This window comes from Rutilus rutilus (genome assembly GCF_951802725.1).
Source record: "Rutilus rutilus genome assembly, chromosome: 4".
Classification (NCBI taxonomy): domain Eukaryota; kingdom Metazoa; phylum Chordata; class Actinopteri; order Cypriniformes; family Leuciscidae; genus Rutilus; species Rutilus rutilus.
This window is the reverse complement of record NC_140212.1, coordinates 51997161-52018104: the sequence shown is the minus strand read 5'-3', so window position 1 is coordinate 52018104 and position 20944 is coordinate 51997161. Positions and strand designations below refer to the sequence as shown.

At 38.0% G+C, this 20944-nt stretch overlaps 1 protein-coding gene across 1 annotated transcript in view; it reads right to left on the bottom strand.

Moving 5' to 3' along the window:
* The window catches only part of LOC311289859 (NACHT, LRR and PYD domains-containing protein 3-like), a gene marked incomplete at both ends in the record, with an annotated part of 81769 nt that overhangs the window by 45811 nt on the left and 15014 nt on the right, over positions 1-20944 (bottom strand). The window contains 4 exons of the mRNA XM_084408104.1: positions 3173-3346; positions 4267-4446; positions 12710-12883; positions 13140-13313. Coding sequence (XP_084264230.1) covers positions 3173-3346; positions 4267-4446; positions 12710-12883; positions 13140-13313 — 702 coding nt within the window. The remainder of the gene's footprint in view (positions 1-3172; positions 3347-4266; positions 4447-12709; positions 12884-13139; positions 13314-20944) is intronic.

Genomic DNA, 20944 nt, shown 5'->3' with positions numbered 1-20944 from the left:
TGGATTGTATAGACCTATAACGCCTACCAGAAGGCAACAATTGAAACAGATGGTGGCCTGGATGAGTATTGTTCTTGATGATGTTCTTAGCTCTTGAGAGAGTACGACTGAGTGCAATGTCTGATAAAGAGGGGAGGGGGCAGCCAATGATTTTTTCTGCAGTCTTGATAATTCTCTGCAGGGCCTTTTTATCGGCAGCAGAACACGCAACAAACCACACAGAGATGCAATATGAAAGAATGCTCTCAATGGTGGATTTATAAAAGGACACCAGCAGCCTCAAATTCATGCTGTTTTTCTTGAGTATCCTCAGGAAGTGGAGGCGCTGCTGTGCTTTTTTTACAACTGTTGTAGTGTTGGTTGTCCATGAGAAACGATCTGTAATATGGATGCCCAGGAATTTAAATGAGTGAACTCTCTCCACGCACTCGCCATTTATGAAGAGAGGTTGATGGTGTGTGTTACATTTCCTAAAGTCTATTATAAGTTCTTTTGTTTTTGCAATGTTTAAGATTAGATTATTGGCAGAGCACCACTCAGACAGATTCTGTACTTCTTGTCTGTAGGCGGACTCATCCCCGCCCGTTATAAGTCCTACCACCGTAGTGTCGTCTGCAAACTTTATAATGGAATTGGTGGGACATATTGGTAAACAGTCAGAGGTGTACAATGAATAAAGGAGAGGGCTCAGCACACAGCCCTGAGGTGAGCCGGTGCTAAGTGTGATGGTGGAGGAGAGATGGGGGCCAATTCTGACAGTTTGTGGATGATTTGACAAAAAGTCCTTTATCCAGCTGCAGATAGGTGGGTGAAGGCCGAGAGTCAACAGTTTGTTTATCAGGATGTCGGGGATAATTGTATTAAAGGCGGAGCTATAATCCACGAAGAGCATCCTGACATAGCTGTTTCTCTGTTCAAGGTGACTCAGGGCAGTATGGAGGGTAATGGATAGAGCATCATCTGTGGATCTATTAGGTTTGTATGCAAACTGATGGTTATCCAAGAAGTGAGGTAGGCTTGCTTGCACATGTTTGAGTACCAGTCTCTCAAAGCACTTCATTATGAGAGGAGTGAGGGCCACGGGTCTGTAGTCTGCAAGGCTGTTTGATGCTGATTTCTTGGGGATAGGGATAATAGTTGCTGATTTCAAAGAGGAGGGGACAATGGCCTGAGCGAGAGATAAATTGAAAATGGTGGTAAAAACAGCAGAGAGTTCATTACAACATGCTCTGAGTACCTTCCCAGGTACCCCATCAGGGCCAGCCGCCTTCCTGGGGTTCACTGCTTTAAGAACCTGTCTCACTTCGTGCTGTTGGACTGTGAGAACAGGCATGTTAGTGACCACAGATGGAGGTGAATTCAATGAGCTCTTGGTCTCAAAACGGGCATAGAAGTTGTTAAGTTCTTCTGCCAGGAGGGCGCCATTTGTTGTTTTTACTATTTTCTTTCTGCCCTGATAGTTAGTGAGATGTTGTAACCCCTGCCATACTCGTCTCGGGTCATTATCCGAGACATAATTCTCAATTTTCTCTTTGTAGGCCTGTTTAGCGGTCCTAATACCCCTCTTCAGATCAGTCCTAGCAGTGGAATATAGGGCTGTGTCCCCTAACCTGAAGGCCCAGTCACGTGCTTTGAGGAGTTTATATACTTCTGAAGTCATCCATGGCTTCTGATTGGAAAAAACCCTAATACGTTTATTTACAGTCACATTATCAATGCAGGTTTTTATATAAAATAGGACAGTTTCTGTGTACTCCTGAAGATCCCCTTGTTCAAAAAGGGACCATTCAGTGCTTGAGAAGCAGTCTTGGAGTTGTGACAGTGCCTCCTCTGGCCATGTTGTAATGGTTTTAATACATGGCTTTGTTGTCCTTCTAAGAGGGATGTAGGCAGGAAGGAGGAGCAGAGAAAGGTGATCTGAGAGCCCCAGGTGAGGAAGGGACACTGCCCTGTAGGCATGCTTTAAGTTACAGTAGACATGGTCAAGAGTGTTATTTCCCCTGGTGGCGCAATTCACATATTGAGTGAATTTGGGGAGCACTGACTTTAAGCATGCATGATTAAAATCACCCGCAATCACATGGACTCCGTCAGGGTAGGATTTCTGGAGATTACTAATGGTTTGGAAAAGATGCGCCAAAGACGAGCTAACATTTGCATCCGGTGGAATATAGACGGCTGTCACAGTTACAACAGTTAGCTCTCTCGGTAGGTAGAAGGGTCTACATAACACTGACAGAGACTCCAGATCACGGGAACAGTGACTGTCTATAACACGACTCTGCTCGCACCAGTTGTCATTCACATATACACACAGCCCCCCTCCTCTTTTCTTACCGGTATCTCTGGATCTGTCCTGTCTGTATAGCGTCCTGTCATTCAACTCGACAGCGGTATCGGGGATCAAAGAGGTAAGCCAAGTTTCGGTGATTATCATTGCGTTGCAGTTCCGTATTGAATTATTTGCGGCTAAAAGTAGCTCCAGATCGCCGATCTTATGGACAACAGATCTGGCATTTGAGAGGAAGAGACTGGGGATCGATGGTCTGTGTGGGTCTTTCCGTAATCTAACACTGAGACCCGCTCTGCAACCCCGCTTCTGTTTTCTCTCACGCCGGCGTCTGCGTAGCTTTCCTGGGATAACAATCCACAGAGAGCCCGGCTCTCTGGTAATGGAGTCGGGTATGTTGTGAGTCCGATGGAAAGATGACATAATTGCCCTGCTATGGGCAACGCCAATGTTTATTAGGTCCTGACGACTGTAGGAGTTTGTTGACTGATACATATCTAACTGTAGCAGTGACCAAATAAACAAAATTAAACACCAACTTGGAGAGCAAAGAGCCGCTGCACTCGCGCGCGCCGCCATCTAATATGGAGTATTTAAGCCCGGATAACACCCATTACAACGTTCGCAGAAACTGACGCTGGTCTTTCTGGTAGAACTACTTTTCCTGTGCGTTTACTGAAAATAATTGCACACCTTAGAATGTTCATCAACCAATCAGAATGAAGCATTCAACAGCCCCGTAGTATAACTAGAGCTAAACCTTATAAATTCTCAATAAGAACTTTATGTAATGTAGTAATATAATCTATAATAAAGTGTAACTAGTTTGTAATAAGTGTAGATTGTAATGCTGTTAATCAAAACTCTTCCTGCTCTACATACTTGAGTTTATCCAGTGTGCAGTTTGGATCCTCCAGTTTATCAGTGAGCAGCTTGACTCCTGAATCTCCTGGGTGATTGTAGCTCAGATCCAGCTCTCTCAGGTGTGAGGGGTTTGAACTCAGAGCTGAAGACACATAGCCACAGCCTTTCTCTGTCACCATACAGCCAGACAATCTATAAAGACATACAGCAACATTCCACATGACATTAGTTTGGCATTCACATCAGCCTCTTTCACACAATGACCTGCATAGTTTTTTTTATAATTACAGCAGTAATTTTCAGCTGTTATTTTCTGTAGATTCTCTTAAAATGAACAAAAACATTAATTAGCATAGCATTAATTATGATCATGCTTTTCTCACGGTTGTCATAGAAGTCACACTACCAGAATTTCATATGAGGTCAAATTTTATCGCAATAAATAATCGCAATGATTGACCATTTTAATGTATTATTACATGTAATATTAGTGAACAAACATTTCAAATTTTGACCTAGGAGCAGAGGAATCTTTTCAAGGGTTCACAAAATTTGTCCCTGAAAGCCAAATTGTGGCCAAAATCTTACAGTATGAACCAGGCTTTAGGCAGGTCACTCCACTAGCAGGGAACAGTAAATGTGAGGGCACCTAAGTAGTGAGTTTAGGTATAGGGGTGAAATCCTGAAGTGACATTTTTTCATTTCTCTCACCATAATTATCTCATTAACTTCTACACTGCTTCTTTGTTACTTTTTTAACACTCTGAATGTGGATTATACAAACACTGAGCAGTGTACATTACTGGGAATTTTGATGCGGGGAATCATCCTGGATAAGATCGATGTTCAAGTAAGATTTTTGCACCAGAATGCAGGTAGCAAGGTCAAGCCCCAGAGATGATGTTAATTGGTGTGGTGATGAATATTGATATTGAATGCATTATTTTTTTATTGCAAATGTCATTTGCAAAATGGTCAATTACATCCCTGCAAATGTTGTTTTTGTCTCTTGTTCTGGCATTCCATTGAGAGCAGATTTGTTGACAAAATGTCATCATTATTTATTGTGATAATATATTTTTATATTAATTGTTTAATGGAAAACCATTTACCTCAGTGTCTGTAGCTGACAGTTTGGATTACAACTCTTCAGTCCATCAGAAAGAAGCTTCACTCCTGAATCCTGCAGGTCATTGTTACTCAGGTCCAGCTCTCTCAGGGCGGTGTTTGAGGATTGAAGAACTGAAGACAAATTCTCACAACACTGAGCAGTGAGATTACAACTATGTAACCTGTGTGGAGAACAAAACAAACAGTGTTTTTCATGTAGGGTTTATAACAAGGGTTCTCAACTCAGGTCCTTGAGATCCACTTTCTGGCAGAGTTTAGATCAAGTTGTTTGGCTCGAGGTCATAGTGCAAAGGACCCTAGGTTGATTTTACTCCGAATTATCCCTTTAAGTAGGGATGCACCGATGCCTCTTTTTCCAGAACGATTCCGATACTGATACTTTTGATTTGGTTCTTGCCTGTATTTTCACTACATTTGTAACTTTTTAATATATTGGGTAGAGAAACCAAAAGAATATTAATCAAATTAGTTGGCTTAATTTGTTTAGTAAATATATATTTCCTTCAGTTATTTTCATGCTTAAGCATGTTAAAATGCATTGTATGAGCTTCTGTTACCCTCACTGTTCTTTCTATTGCTCTATCATATTTTATCTTTCATTTAATAGCACAGCACATATTTAGAGCCTTTGACTTTGATTTTACAAAGTTTCATACATCAATCAATCCTGTTAAGTGTGTATTATTTTTGTGTATACTCACAATAAAAGCAAAGTGTTTTGCTTTTTGCCAAATAAAGAAAAATAAACATGATGCGAGTTCTGCCTTCTCTCTGTCAGTTAAGTCAATTCTGAAACGCGTCCGAAAATGAACCATAACTCAGCGAATACTCAGTCAAACAGGCATACAGACACACAGGCATGAAGCTTGAATTCTCTTCTTTTAAATTAAGTATTTTTTATAAAAAACAAATATTCTCTGTTTATGTAATCTTTATGAAAAGAGAGAGATGTCGGTCGTTCTCATCTCAGCTCATTATGTTTTAACCCTCTGGGGTCTGAGAGGTTTTTGGGGTCCTTGAGATGTTCTGACATGCCCTGACATTTGTGCTTTTTTCAGTTGCTTATAAACATATTAATGGCAAAGGTGTAAATTCACTCTATTTAGCACAAACAGGGCTACCATAATATGTGAACAACTTGCATGTACATGTTTGTATTTTTGAGAGAATAATGTTTATGCATGGTTTTTTAAAAAACAAAAAACTAAAGTTTCTGAAATAAGGCCATAAAACACATTCTAAATATATGTAAATAAGACTTTTGACTAATGGATGTCATTGCCTACTGTTTTTTCTTCAGAATTATGTGAAAATCATCCTGCCTAATCATTCACATAACACAATACATTGATTTAAATCTTGTAAAACACTTTTTGTTTGGAAAGGCCATATGCGGGTGGGCGTGATTCACACCTGCAGAGTCAATGGGGCCCGCATAATGAGGCTGCATACGTAATGAGCCTTTCATTCAGGTGTGTGACTGAGCCACAAGAATGCAAGGACAATATATAACTGGTTTGTTGTTTTTTCCACAAATTTTGCTTGCAAATTGTACAATATCCAAGGTAAACATTTCTAGTAATTGTGCAGTTAATTGTTCTCATACTGTCAGATTTGGAATATATTCTCTTCCCAAATGTGTCACTAATAAAGCATAATAAAATTATTTAAAGAGAAGGCTTATAATGACCTTTTAAGATTTTGTTTACATCTATCCTTATATAGGCCTATATATATATATATATATATATATATATATATATATATATATATATATATATATATATATATATATTAAGGTTATACAATTACAACAACATTTAAAATTGTAACAGTATTTCCAGTGTAATCTTTCTTTGTATTCGCGATTCATATTAAAACAGTATTTTTGCCAGCTGTAGTAGCTCCACAACAGCGCGCATCTGTGCGTTCATTCATTCCGATTAGAACAAAGCAAACAGAACTGACCTATTCCTCAGCGGGATCCGTTTGCTCCTCGAAATGATACTTCCAGAACTTCTGAGGTACATTTTTGCAGGATTATTATCAAGATAGTATTATTCCTCACAGCATCGTAAAGTACATACGTCTGAAAGTGAACTCGCGGTGTGTGTTATCCAGCTGATGTGGGCGTTTCACAGGTTTGTATGGATCGGCTTACATTTGCGTTTGAATAGCGCGCGCTCTCCGTGGGCGGAGCACATTATAACGTAATTAGCTGAGATGAGAACGACTGACATCTCTCTCTTTGCATACATATTACATAAACTGTGAATATTTGTTTTTTATAAAAATTACTTCATTTAAAAGGAGAGAATTCAAGCTTCATGTCTGTATGCCTGTATGCCTGTTTGACTGAGTATTCGCTGAGTTATGGTTAATTTTCGGACGCGTTTCAGAATGGACTACACTGAAAGAGAGGAGGCAGAACTCGCTTCGTTTTTATTTTTCTTTATTTGGCAAAAAGCACAACACTTTGTTTTTATTGTGAGTATACACAAAAATAATACACATTTAACAGAATCTATTGATGTATGAAACTCCAATGAAAAATCAAAGTCAACAGAGTATTCATGAGTTTCTTTTACACTGCTAAAAAAAAAGCGAGCTGGTATCGCCGGCGATACCGCCGACCTCAGGGGGTTAATCTGACCCCGCCCACGGAGAGCGCGCGCTTTTCAAACGCAAATGAATGAGGCAATCCATGCAAACTGTGAACGCTCCCATATCAGCTCGAGAAAACACATCAAGTTTATTCAGATCATTGTACTTGTTTACACCGTCTCGCAGCGCTGTGAGGAATAATACTATCGTAATAATAATAATAATGGAAAATGTACCTCAGAAGTGCTGGTATTTCGAGGAGTAACGGATGGAATACTGTAGTAAGTTTTTTTCATTCTCAAGTGAATCGCGTTTCTGTGTGTGAATTAATGATCTGCTTTTAGCAAACTGTATTGCTATACTGAGATGAGTAAAAATCGACTGAAATATGTTGAAATAAATGTATTTGTATAAGCAACGTATTAAACTGCAAATTAATATTTATATTCCTTATAATAAAAACGAAAGACCTATGTTAGAGACATATGAAAGACAACATTTCGTTGACTAGTTTTGGATAGATTACACATTTTTACTGTAAAATATCTGCCACCTCAAATAAGCTTTTGTTTGCCAATTTTTGCTAATATGTTAAATATAGTATGTTTTGTTAATGTAGGCTATGTTCAAAGTAATGAATCCTTAACTTTGAAATATGTATGATAAAATGTATACTTTAGTTTTTACAAAGAAAGATTACACTTGAATTGTTGTTGTAATTGTAACCTTTTTAATAAAAAATATATATATTTACAAGGTAGATGTAAACAAATTTTAAAAGGTAAATATAAGCCTTTTCTTTAAATAATTTTTATTGTGTTTTATTATTGACAAATTTGGGGAGAGGATACATATTCCAAAACTGAAAATACAGAATGAGAATTAACTGCACAATTACTAGACATGTTTTCATTGGATATTATACAATTTGCAAGCACAATTTGTGAAAAAAAAAATTAAAAAAAATAATTTGAGATGCTTCCAACTGTGAACCAATTTGGTAGAATATTAATATTATATATATTCATTAAGTATGCTGGCCCCATTGTCTCCTCAGGTGTGAATCACTAACTATGCATGATGGTGTTGGATCATTGAATGTGAATGATTAGGCAGGATGATTTTCACATAATTTTACAGAAAAAACTCTAGGCAACGACATCCATTAGTCAAAAGTCTTATTCACACATATTTAGTATGTGTTTTGTGGCCTTATTTCAGAAACTTTAGTTTTTTTTTTTCAATAACCATGCATAAACATTATTCTCTCAAAAATACAAACATGTACATACATGTTGTTCACATATTATGGTAGCCCTGTTTGTGCTAAATAGAGTGTAATTACAACTTTGCCATTAATATGTTTATAAGCAACTGAAAAAAGCACAAATATCAGGGCATGTCAGAACATCTCAAGGACCCCAAAAACCCCTCAGACCCCAGAGGGTTAAGTCTGTAAGACTGAAAGAGTAAACAGAAAATAAACATTACAGAAGTGTAACGTCTATTGTCTTTTTTACACAATCAAATATAAAGTTACCCAGTAACTCAATATGGTTAAACAGTAGGCTATTCTCTATGTCAACACTTTACACAATAAACTACAGATGTTCTTACTGCATAGAAATTAAACAAACATCCTCAGTAACACCAAACTATCTGCTAGACTGTTACATGTATAATCTATATGAATCAACAGATGTAAATAAATCAACTAATTAATCTGAGGCGAAGTGCCGAGGCTCGTTGCTGAGCAGATAAATCAGTGAGTCAGAAAACAAAAGGCTTCAATCTAGAGCATATGCGATGAAACTGATAGTCACGGACGTAATAACACACATTACTTAATGTAAACATATACATCAATACAGAAACCACAATTCTGACAAAAAATTACTTACAGACAAAGATTTAACCAAACTCTGTAATGATGCAGACTCGTGGGTGATTTCAGCGCTGTTGATCGACTCGAACACTAAGTCCGTCACTAAAACGGGTCCGACTAGGAAACGAACTAAACGCCGAAGGGCGGAACATATACAATAGAACAAAGAAAGGCAACAAATTAAATAAACAGTTGTTTTGGGGTTTTTCAGGTAGGTCTAACAATAGTTTTCAGGTATATAATTTGATTAAAGTAATCAAATGTGAAATAATACTGCATATACATCACTGTATAAATTAAATATCAATTAATATTTTATAAAGTTAAAAAGTTATTTAGTCAATAGCAGGGAGTGATTACTTTGTGTTTGTAGTTTGATTAACAATCAGAAACATTAGGCTTTTATTAGGCCGCTGCAGACTGAATGCACATCCAATATAGCCTGCTGTACTGTACATGCGTTTTCTTTGATTACGCATATTAAGATATAACCAACTATGTTTACCAGGATGCTTGCTAAGATGGATGTTTTACAGAATTTTATGTGAATTTGTCCATTCAAGCGCAAGACATGAAAGAGAATTCAATTCAATTCACACACTGTCTGAGGCACTTTCAGGGCGTGCTTTGGATGTTTGCGTTCATTAAATTCCTTGACCTGCAAATGTCCTGTAATAATGTAGGGAACCACTCGTTATACATAAATCACGTAACAGTTCATGTTTTACTTACAAATACAATTTAGTTTTTATCCAAATGACGTGTGCTGAGTGAACGATCAGCAACCAAGAGCATACAACAGAAGTGCTCTCTCTCTCTCTCTCTCTCGTCAGTTAATGTTAGTAACACATGCTTCGTTTAACTTTGCCATTTATATATCCGACCAAACTACAAACTTTCCACTAATGTCTGTGAAAAAGGGATGCGCTCTAGGGATAGGCGTTACTATATTTTGTTAAATATTTCATTAATTAGATACATTGCTTCATAGACTGTACCCAGAAAAGTGTTATATAAATGTAACAAATTAATTCTCCTTTATCCCCATTATACTCTCTGTTGTCAAATCAAATCAAATCAAGTATATTTGTATAACGCTTTTCACAATACAGATTGTATCAAAGCAGCTTCACAGTATTAAATTAAAATAAAATAATACAACAAGGTTTGTTTCTAGTGGAATTTATTGATTGATAAAATAAAATTAAATATCCCAAAATATCCCCAACTGAGCAAGCCAAAGGCAACAGTGGCAAGGAACCAAAAAAAAAAAAAAAAAACTCCATCAAGTGACCTAATGGTGTCCTAAAACTCCATCAGGTGACCTAATGGAGAAAAAAAAAAAAACCTTGGGAGAACCCAGGCTCAGTCGGGGCCAGTTCTCCTCTGGCATTTATGAACTAGAGGCCGGATTGTAGTTTGAACTGTAAGATTAAAAATATTATATGAATGCCTGGCCGAAAAGATGCGTCTTTAATCTAGTTTTAAACTGGGAGAGCGAGTCCGAGCAACGAACAGTATCAGGAAGACTATTCCAGAGTTTCGGAGCCAAATGTGAAAATGCTCTCCCTCCTTTGGTGGATCTGGATATCCTAGGTATGACCAAAAGCCTCGAATTTAGTGACCTTAAAGAGCGTGATGGATTATAGGGCGATAGAAGATCCGTTAAATAGACTGGAGCTAAGCCGTTTAGGGCTTTATAAGTCAGTAGCAATACCTTGTAATTAATACGGAACTTTATAGGTAACCAATGCAGTGATGATAAAATCGGTGTTATATGATCATATTTTCTTGATCTAGTAAGAACTCTAGCGGCTGCATTTTGGACTAACTGTAGCTTGTTTATTGAGGATGCAGGACAACCAGCTAATAAAGCATTACAGTAATCTAGTCTCGAGGTCATGAATGCATGAACTAACTTTTCTGCATCAGAAACTGATAGCATGTTATGTAGCTTAGCAATGTTTCTAAGGTGGAAAAAGGCTGTTTTTGTAACATGAAATATGATTTTCAAAAGACAGGTTACAATCGAGTATAACACCCAGGTCTTTTACTGTAGAGTATTTTAAAGTATTATTACTGGTATATAAATCATTCAATGGCCTAGGACCTCAATATATTGCAGATATGCTCACTGAATATAAACCCAACAGATCACTCAGATCACTAGGATCATATCAGCTAGAAATACCAAGGGTTCACTCTAAGCATGGTGAGTCTGCTTTTAGCTATTATGCCAGCCACAGCTGGAACCAGCTTCCAGAGGAGATCAGACGTGCTCCTACAGTAGTCACATTCAAATCCAGACTCAAAACACTTCTGTTTAGCTTTGCATTTACTGAATGAGCACTGTGCCACTGTTCGTCCGACTGTTTGTACTGTACTGTATTTTATTTTATTTTTCTAAACTGTTTTAATTATTCTTAAAATTATTCTTATTTCTTTTATTATTTTAATTTCTTCTATGTAAAGCACTTTGAATTGCCATTGTGTATGAAATGTGCTATATAAATAAACTTGCCTTGCCTTGCCTTGCCTTGCCTAGAGGATAAAGTAACAGGACATCCTACGATGTTAAAGTTGTATTGTGAGAGGTTTTGTGGGAGGTTTTTTGAACCGATAAGTATTACCTCTGTCTTGTCTGGATTTAATAAAAGAAAATTACGCGTCATCCAATCTTTTATATCTTTAACACACTCTGTCAATTTGGATAATTTAGCGTTTTCATCCGGCCATGATGAAATATATATTTGAGTGTCATCAGCATAACAATGGAAACTAATTCCATGTTTCCTTATAATATTTCCAAGTGGCATCAAATATATTGAGAATAATAGAGGGTCCAAAACAGATCCCTGCGGCACTCCATAGTTTACTGGAGTTATGATCGATTTTTCTCCATTCAAATAGACAAAATGGTAGCGGTCAGATAAGTATGATCTAAACCAGCTTAATGCTTGTCCTTGAACACCAGTATAATTTTGTAGTCGATCTAAGAGTATTGTGTGATCTATAGTATCGAACGCAGCACTTAGATCAAGTAAAACTAGTATTGAGATACAGCCTTGGTCAGAAGCTAAAAGTAAATCATTTGTGATTTTAACGAGCGCAGTTTCAGTGCTATGATGCGGCCTGAATCCTGACTGAAACTTTTCATAGATATCATTTTCTTGCAAGAAAGAGCCCAGTTGAGCGGACACAACTTTTTCTAGTATTTTAGACATAAATGGAAGATTTGAAATGGGTCTATAATTTGCTAGATTATTATGATCTAATTGTGGTTTCTTAATGAGAGGTTTTATAACTGCCAGTTTAAATGTTCTTGGAACATGACCTAAAGATAAAGACGAGTTAATAATATTGAGGAGAGGCTCTTCCACTACAGGTAACACTTCTTTCAGTAGTTTAGTTGGTATAGGATCTAATAAACATGTTGTTGTTTTAGATGAAGTGATAAGTTTATTTAACTCTTTTTGTTCTACAGTTGTAAAGCACTGTAATTGTTCTTGTGGGGGGATAATTGAGGCTGAATTATAAGGCGCGATTGAGGATTGAACGTTTACAATTGTGGTTCTGATGCTTTCTATTTTCTCAGTGAAGAACTGCATGAAATCATTACTACAAAACTGTAACGGGATATTTTGTTCGGGTGACGTCTGTTTATTTGTTAGTCTAGCCACGGTGTTAAATAAAAACCTTGGATTGTTTTGGTTATTTTCAATTAGTTTGCGGAGGTGCTCAGCCCTGGCCGCTTTTAGGGCAGAATAATCAGTTGTAACTGAAGACAAACTCTCACAAGACTGAGCAGTGAAATTACACATGGGAAATCTGAACAAGAAAAGCACAATGTAATTGCATACAGAATAAATCTTAGCAGAGTGATTTTTACATAATTAATGCAAAATAAAATCAAATATAAGTATTTGAATTCAGACCTCAGTGTCTGCAGGTGACAGTTTGGACTCTTCAGTCCAACAGAAAGAAGCTTCACTCCTGAATCCTGCAGGTCATTGCTACTCAGGTCCAGCTCTCTCAGGGCGGTGTTTGAGGATTGAAGAACTGAAGACAAACTCTCACAAGTTTGAACAGTGAGATAACAGCCATGTAATCTGTGTGGAGAACAAAACAAACAGCAATATTAACGTTATTCATGTAGGGTTTATAACAGGGGTTCTCAACTCAGGCCCTTGAGATCCACTTTCTGGCAGAGTTTAGCTCAAACCCTTATCAAATACAATGGAAATTACACATGGGACATCTGAACAAGAAAAGCACAATGTAATTGCATACAGAATAAATCTTAGCAGAGTTATTTTTACATAATTAATGCAAAATAAAATCAAATGTTAGTATTTGAATTCAGACCTCAGTGTCTGCAGGTGACAGTTTGGACTCTTCAGTCCAACAGAAAGATGATGTACTCCAGAATCCTGCAGGTCATTGCTACTCAGGTCCAGCTCTCTCAGTGCGGTGTTTGAGGATTGAAGAACTGAAGACAAACTCTCACAAGTTTGAACAGTGAGATTACAGCTATGTAACCTGTGTGGAGAACAAAACAAACAGCAATATTCATGTGTTATTCATGTAGGGTTTATAACAGGGGTTCTCAACCCAGGCCCTTGAGATCCACTTTCTGGCAGAGTTTAGCTCAAACCCTTATCAAATACACCTGAACAAGCTAACCAAGGTCATCTGGATTGCTAGAAAGTTGCAGTCAGGTGAGTCTGACCAGGGTTGGAGTTAAACTCTGCAGGAAAGTGGATCTTGACCCTTGGTTTAGAGACACTTGTTCATGCTTTCATCACCAGCAGGGTGGATTATTGTAATGGACTCCTCACTGGCCTTCCCAAAAAGACCATAAGACAGTTGCAGCTCATACAGAATGCTGAGCAGAACCACAACATATGAGCACATCACACCAGTCCTCAGGTCTTTACACTGGCTCCATTCAGGATTGATTTTAAAGTATTGTTAGGATTGTGTTGGTTTGGGTGTTTTGGTTTCTTTCTTTTCATTGGCAGGTTCTGTGATTGAGGCGTGATTGGAGTATACCTGATGCTCGTCTTGGCTGTTATTTAAACCTGGTGCGAGAGTTTGTTGAGGCGGCTGCTCCTTTGTTGGTCGAGCAGTTTGCCAGAGCCGTGCTCCAATTATGTGTCATTATGTTTTGTTGTAATAAATATTATGTTAAAACGTGATTCCGCCGTGTCGTCACCCTTTATGTTACATCTTTGAGCCAGGTGTAACAGTATTATTACTGGTATATATATAACACTCAATGGCCTAGGACCTCAATACATTGCAGATATGAATATAAACACTGAATATAAACCCAACAGATCACTCAGATCATTAGGATCACATCAGCTAGAAACACCAAGGGTTCACTCTAAGCATGGCGAGTCTGCTTTTAGCTATTATGCTGGAACCAGCTTCCAGAAGAGATCAGATGTGCTCCTACTATAGTCACATTCAAATTCAGACTCAAAACACTTCTGTTTAGCTGTGCATTTAATGAATGAGCACTGTGCCACTGTTCGTCCGACTGTTTGTACTGTACTGCATTTTATTTTTTATTCTAAACTGTTTTAATTATTCTTATTTCTTTTGATTATTTTAATTGTTCTATTTAAAGCACTTTGAATTACCATTGTGTATGAAATGTGCTATATAAATAAACTTACCTTGATATGACCAAACTACAACTGACTTACAGCTACACAGCCTAAGATGAAATCAACTAAATATAAAATAAGACATTAACCCTCTAAGCGCCAAAGTCGCAAAATTGCGACGTCATACTTAATAATACAGGCTGTAGATCCTAATATGGTGTAATATCTCATTTGTATTCCCTACCACTAGATGGCAGACATGTAATACTTCGATTCAAGACCAAAATGACGTCATGTTCCTATTCAAAGTGTTTGAGGAAACAGAGCTGCTGACACAGAGCAAGTGAGCAATCGTGTCATTGATGCGATAGCAGTTCAGTTCAGAGCGTCTGAGTAAATTGTGAGATTTGTTAGAGAAAATCATCAAATGGCTAATAAAAACTTGTACCGTGAGGATGTGTTGCAAATGTTATTCGCCGATTCTGACTGAAGGGGAATATTTGCCTTTTGGAAATGACGATCGGCCGTCTAATGATCGCGCTTCTCCTGGTACATCTTTGCCGCGCAATGGTGCCACCCGCGCTTCTCACGCTACATCTTTTCCGCGCGCGCTTCTCCTGGTACATCTTTGCCGCGCGCGCTTCTCCCGGTGCATCTTTGCCGTGCAATGGTGCCGCCCACGCCTCTCCCGGTACAACTTTGACACGCAATGGTGCCGCCGCGCAAGGCGCGAGTGTTCACGAAGCACAAACAGATCATTTTGACCATTTGCCCAACAGGGATGGGGGTGGCAGGGGTGGACGTGGTCTTAGTGTACATAGGAGAGAGCTGTTGCTAGAGGTAAAGGCAGCAGGGGTAGAAGAAATAGATGAACTGATCAAAAAGTAGGCTACTGTTCACATGTGTTTTACTGCTAAAGTATTGTAATATAGTAATAATTTAGTACTTTCTCCTATTTTATTGTTGGTTTCCTCTTTTCCGATCATTTGGAATGAGGATAAAAAGACAAAAAAAAAGCATGTTAATAAATTCCAACATCAATTCAATATCTACTATTTCCTGAATATTACTGATGAACTGATCAAAAAGTAGGCTACTGTTCACATGCGTTTTACTACTAATAATTTAGTACTTTCTCCTGTTATTGTTGGTTTCCTCATTTCTCATCATTTGGAATGAGGATACATTTTTTTTTTTAAAAACATGCAAATAAGTTCAAACATCAGTTCAATATATACTATTTCCTGAATATTATGAAATTCAAGAGGGCCGCCCCCTGATGACGTCATAATATGCAAATTAGATGAGTATATTTACACCCCACATAAACTTTCAGTCATCCCCAACATTTTTCTAATTTACAGTAGATTTCTATCTTTAAGCCCTTTCAAGCCACAAGCTTTTGAAATTGTGATGTCAAATTCCAGCATTTTTTCAAAAAAACCTTGGAGCCTAAAGGGTTAAATCTCTCAACATATTGCCAGAGGATGATTAAACATCCACTAACCAGGGGGATTTTAATTTTTAACCATGACAATGAAATATCCAGAGCCGGTCCTCCCTAAATGCAAAGTACGCAAGTTGCCCGAACCACCAGTGGCCCCCTTGCTCTCAAAGATGATTTCATGACTAGGTGTTACGTTCTCCTCCCAGTCTAGGGGTCAGGAGGGAAAGAAACAAAGAAAAAAGATATGATAAAAAAGGTAACGGAGAGACGTAAAATTACGTGGAGAACACACGTCAGCCTCAGTCCCAGAGTGAAAGCAAACACAACTTCAACTACATTTCCCAGATAATCCAAAATGAGCAAAGCTAATAAGATTTTTATACAATACCTTTTAATTACCCACAGGTAGAGAAATCAACACTAGAAAGCAAACTTCTTAGCACTTCTCAATCACTTCTTAGCACTCAACAAATGAGTATAGGTCCACTCCTAACTCAAGGATAAGCACAGTTCTCACAAAATACACAATCTCAGTCTGAGGCTGGGGGAGAAGTGTTCCTCAGCACAGACTCCTCTGAGTGCTGCATTAATACTCCTCTGCTCAGACTCAGGCATGCTCACAACGAGTTACAGCTGATGGTAATTAACCTGAGTGAGGGAGAGAAACAGAGCACAACACAAGCATTTTCTCACAACAGATTATATTAAAGACCCTGGGACGTAACACTAGGGCTCCACGATTAATAGAATTTTCATCTTTGATTTTGTCTTCGAACTTCGATTATGAAAACACCATTTCCTTTAAAGCAGTGCACTGTCGCCCTTCCTACGTAACATCCAAATCAGTCAAATCATGTAACGTGACTGTCATACACATAACGTGGATGTCAGCAGTCACTCGGACTTGCTACTTTGGGGGGGTTGAATCTTATATATTATAGCCTACATTTTTCAATTGTAGTCTTTTAAAGAGGCATCTAAAAAAAAAACTAAATGCAATATAAGGTTGTCAAAAATATAGATTTTTCGATACGCATCGATACTGAAATATCTGAAACTCTTCCGCAGGATACACAAGACCAGCTGCGCCTTCTCGCTCTCTAATCTCTTCGACAGTAAGTTGACACACAAACCCGCCTCCCTTCACTCACTCGTTTCATTTGCTCTGGATGAATACCGTATTTTCCGGACTATAAGTCGCTCCGGAGTATAAGTCGCATCAGTCCAAAAATGCGTCATGACGAGGAAAAAACATATATAAGTCGCACTGGACTATAAGTCGCATTTATTTAGAAATGGATTTAACAAAATACAAGACCAATAACAAGTTATTTAAACAGACATGAAGTTATTAAAACAGACAGACATTTAAGTTATTCAGCTACCTGTACACAATAGCACACAGAAAAACAGTCTGAATAGGTGTATGTTAAAACTTACAGCTACACAGCCTAAGATGAAATCAACTAAATATAAAATAAGACATTAACCCTCTAAGGCTGTGTAGCTGTAAGTCAGTTGTAGTTTGGTCATATCAAGGTAAGTTTATTTATATAGCACATTTCATACACAATGGTAATTCAAAGTGCTTTAAATAGAACAATTAAAGTGGCTGGAGTACTTTGGTTAAGCCTCCAGGGATGATGACAGGAATGGAGTTGCAAGCTTTTATTTTATCTTTGAACTGTGGCGTTATGTGCGCTCGCATACTGTCCATCACAAGCAGAGCTTTGCGTGTTTTAAAGAAGCCATCAGGACGCTTAGTGTAGCACTTTGTAAGCCAAATGTTCATCATTTCTTGATTCATCCACCCTTTCTCATTCACGGCCACGACAACTGTGGGGGGAGATTCGACTTTGGGCATGGTTTTCCGTTTGAAAATGACCATCGGTGGCAATTTCGATCCATCTCCACAACATGCCAGCACCAGTGTGAAATGTGATTTCTCATGACCAGTTGTCACTATATTTACACTTTTCTGCCCTTTCTCTGCGACACTTCGGCGCGTGGGGATGTCAAATGTGAGGGGGACCTTGTCCATGTTGATAATATGATCCGGTGACACGTTGTGTTCAGTTACCTGCTTTTTAACGAACTCACGGAAACTGTCGACCTTAGCTTGGAAGTCTGCTGGCAGTTTCTGACACAACGTTGTCCGTGCTCTGATAGAGAGGCGGTTGCGTTGCATGAAGCGGTAACACCAAGAAGGTCCGCCTGCAAAGTAATTTATATTCATCTCCTTGGCAACTACCAGGGCGTGGAGACGCAACTGCACCGTTGACAAGCCTCTCCCGGCAGCGCGTTGTTCAAGCACCCATCTGTGGACTCGTTCCTCCAGCTCTGGCCATCTTGCTTTCAGCCCGCAATTAGCTTTCTTTGTTTTCTTCATTACAGTTAAAGTAACCTCTGCTTTTCGCCAGTCACAAGTTTCTCACTCACTCCAAACTTTCTTTCTGCTGCTCGATTACCGTTTTCGGTTGCATATTTTACTACCTGCAGTTTGTAATCTGCAGAATAGGATTTTCTTTTTGGGGGCATTTTGTTTGCGTTCGGTCTTTCTTAGTTGTCTCTGAGTTAATATTTCACTTAACAGTTTTTCAGTTGTTTTCATTTATTTTTTTCAGGGGTAAAACTAGCTGTAGCCTAGAGGGCATAGAGCGCTCTCTCGTGGCTGTAGATGGTAATGTCACCCCCAATTTCGGCAAGTGAGCGATCCTGTGACGAGTAAATCTTGGTAATTTTGATATATAAGTCGCACCTGACTATAAGTCGCAGGACCAGCCAAGGTATGAAAAAAAGTGCGACTTATAGTCCGGAAAATACGGTACCCAAAGTGCACACACATAAAGACATAACTTTGGAAAACCACTAGCCACAGTGGCTGGTGAGCAAAAAAGTTAATGTCAAGCCCTGCATACTGAATGAAACTGAACGAACAGATTAAGAGGTTTTATTGTTTTTAAGGATGCACTGACAGGGCCCTCTGACAAGGTTTTGCTTAGGGCCGCCAGAAGTCTAAGCCCAGCTCTGGAAATACATGAATTCACGTCTATTTGTGCTTGAATGGACACAGGCAAAAATATGTCAAAATTCCTGTCTCTGCGAGTGTCCTCAAAACACGTCACTTACAGATGTGGCCATTAATAATGCACACTTTTTCCCACAATATCATTCATGCCAATGCTGCTGAATCCTGTCAGCACATTTTTTTTAATTTAAATAAATGTATTCACAGAATATCCACCAGATGGCGCATGGAACAACATAGCCTACTGTATCTACAGGCCAGACCAAATTGCAATTTGCAATTATTCGTCTTTGACCGATTGTTAAATATGCTTATAGATTATTACAGTACGTTGCATTTTAAAAATAGAATTAACATAATTATCAGGGTCTGATAAATTAACTGCAAATAATGTTGTCACTGTGGGAAAATCACACTAAAATAGGCCTATACAGTAGGCTGTCAACCATAGAATTTGACATGCAGTTTCTCCAAACACAATATTTTTTATGTAGGCTATCTATTAATCAACATTAATAATCATTATTACAATATCAAATTATATCAAATATTATATTTGTGATAATATCTTAGTTTTTCATATGTTGAGAGGTGATACAAATATTCACGTCTTGAAACAGAATGAAAATGGACCGGGTTGTGCTGCGTCATATGGAGAAGCCATTCCGCCAATTCGGCCCATATTGGTTTGCCCTCCAGGCCAGCGCATAGGTCACGTGACTGAAAACTATGAACAGACTGAGTGGGCGCTTAGTAGAAGAAAGGAAAATACATTGGTAAGTTGTTCGGAGAGAAACGAATAAAGAAGAAATTTGTGTCCGTGAACACGTATCAATAATACATTTCATGACTGTGGCACAGACTGCCTTGAGATCAGGCTGAAATATTAGGCAGAGACTTCTGCGTTATCTTAAAAACTTTGTTCATTGTATTCATTGTATTTCTATAGGCTATGTTGATGAATAGTATGTTAATATAATTTGATAACAATAAATATACAAGGTAACACATAAAAGTTACAGGTGAACCTCACAGTTGCGAAAATTTAAATTGCAAATGTAGGCGAAATTCTGGGTTCAGAAAACTTGCAAAATCAGTTCATCTTGAACTACACTGAAAGCCTTGTGAAAGAAAGGTGAGAAAAGATGGACGTTCACACACATCAAACAAAAACTATCCCCTTCTTCTGTTAACCTCACGAGGACGCCGACACACTGAATCGTTCTTTGTTTAAATTAGTTCAAAGTTACTGTTAGATTTAATGTTAAATTTAGGTTTAAATTACAGTGACAAACAATTGAAAGATCATTTAAAAGAATGAATACTCAGGCTTGCATGTAGATAAATGTAGTAGCTAAAAGTACAGGCTAATGCCACAAAACAAACATGTATGAACACTTTCAAAAAATAAAAGCTTTATTGACATGACCATTTTATCGTATTTTTGTGTTCATTAAGTTAAACTAAAACCTTTTTATTTCTATTTAGTTTTGCTGGGAAAATAAATATTAGACAGATTCTTCTTCTTCTTCAAAAAAGCTGAAATATAGGCCTCATTCTCTTAAATATTACAGATTAAAAAACAAAAGAAAACGTGCTGAGTTTCAGTTCAGTGTGTCGCGCTCCGAAGGAAACAGAGACAAAGTTATGTATGTATGACCATATCATATGTAAGACCATAAATTACAGAGTAAGAGTTTACTCTCTTGGAAGGAAAAATAAATGATCGCGAAATAAGTGATCGCGCCACCACCTCACACGCACACAGCAAAAGTTCTTGAATTGCTACCTTGATATCGCAGCGTGTTCATTATTAAAATAAAATAGTCAACCAAACATATAAGACGTTACACTGCTCAATTTGAATAGTCTGTATTTCTGTGACGTTTAGAATGACCATCGCCTCACTGCTGTTATATGGGAAAGATTATATTTTACAGCAATAATGGCAGTGAAGTACAAAGTTTATAGCCCAATGAGAAATGTTGGCTTTTTTCACTTAAAATTTATTAAGTGTGCTTGCTGAAAGCAGCACACTTACTGTTCTTCTTAAGTTTTCTTATTATTATTATTATTAAGT